General features: G+C 41.2%; 1 protein-coding gene across 1 annotated transcript in view; it reads left to right on the top strand.

Moving 5' to 3' along the window:
- sema4ab (sema domain, immunoglobulin domain (Ig), transmembrane domain (TM) and short cytoplasmic domain, (semaphorin) 4Ab) overlaps window positions 1–1,477 on the top strand; it is a 46,430-nt gene that overhangs the window by 18,065 nt on the left and 26,888 nt on the right. The window contains exon 9 of the mRNA XM_020624848.1: window positions 356–500. Coding sequence (XP_020480504.1) covers window positions 356–500 — 145 coding nt within the window. The remainder of the gene's footprint in view (window positions 1–355; window positions 501–1,477) is intronic.

Raw genomic sequence — 1,477 nt, 5'->3', positions numbered from 1 at the left:
AAAAAAGTTCTGAAAAACCCTAAATGAAGGTTTGATCCGGATCAAAACCAAGATTGGATTACATGATCTAATCCGATTATGTAATCCGTTTCTTCTTTTGAAAAACCCATTTTCAAGATTTGATCCAATCCATTATCCAAAATCCTAGTGGATTACTTTTGAAAAACCGGGCCCTGGTGATTGAAAGAGGCAGTGCAGATGGCCCATCTGTAGTGGGAGGCTTCAGCAGTGTATGTTCATATTGCTCTGACTCAGTGTTGTCATTCATATTTATATCCAGGACAATCAGACAAGTATGTTGCTTGCTGTATCAGTCTTTTCATAACATCTTTAATGTTTACCGTCTGTTAACCAGGTCTGTGAACTCCGGACGGTCCGCAGTGTGTTCATTCCGCCAAAGTGACATCAAAGCAGTTTTCTCTGGTAACTACAAAGTCCTGAACCGGGACACATTACAGTGGAGCACACGGGTTCAAGAGAAGGTCGCAAATCCAGGAGAGGTAAATGGTCAATCCTAATTGATATGAAAATGGAAAGGAATGGGCACAAGACTGCACATTGTACATTGTTGGGCTCCAGTTCTTGTTACCATTGCTAACTCTGAGAGACGAGGCAGTCCAAGTAACTTCAAAACAGTGCTGATTTATTCAAAGGATCACAGGTAAAATTAACATTACACGCTCAGGTATCTTGCACCTCCAAACTGCACGCAGGCAGATGTAAGGTGGAAAACCCTGAGCCCACCAGGCCTATCACCTCGTTTGGGCTAGCCCCATACTACACAGAAACGTCAACCGGGACGTCTCTGTTACCAGCTTTGCAGCTGGCCATAGCAATAGTCAAAACATGAAGCAAATCAACGTGTGAATGTGTATGTCTGTTGGTTAAGTGGTGTGTAACTAAAAACATTCTCACGACCTCTAGTACATGTCGTGGCTTAAACATAAGAACATATTATGGCTAAGGCTACAGTTATACACATCGTAATAATAATTTTGAACACCCTGTCTGCTGACAGTCATCAACTCTTCTCTCTAGTTATCCTTGACCAGATGTACCCTGTAGAAACTCATAAGCATGACTAAGCATTTAACAGTCTAACTAGACATCCTATCTCCACTAAACATTTCTAATACATAAAGTATCTATCCAATATCTATCTGACTAAAAATACCTAACAAGTTGTAAGAATTTAGTTGAGATTTTAAGCTACAAAGATTTCAACAACATTCACAGAGTTATGAAGGAGCGGTTAGTTTTAAAAAATAAAAATTAAAAAATTATCAAACCGCGGATACCATCCTAGTCGTGGAACAGTGGACCAGCTCTTTACTCTTGCAGGGTTACCTGAAGGATCTTGGGAGTTTGCCCATCCAGTCCACATGTGCTTTGTGGACTTGGAGAAGGCCTATGACTGGGCCCTTTGTGAAATCTTTTAAGAGGTACTTTCGGCGTATAGGGCACTGGGGGTGTTGGT

This window comes from Monopterus albus, unplaced genomic scaffold (assembly GCF_001952655.1).
Source record: "Monopterus albus unplaced genomic scaffold, M_albus_1.0 scaffold339.1, whole genome shotgun sequence".
Lineage (NCBI taxonomy): Eukaryota > Metazoa > Chordata > Actinopteri > Synbranchiformes > Synbranchidae > Monopterus > Monopterus albus.
This window is presented reverse-complemented; position numbering and strand designations above follow the sequence as displayed.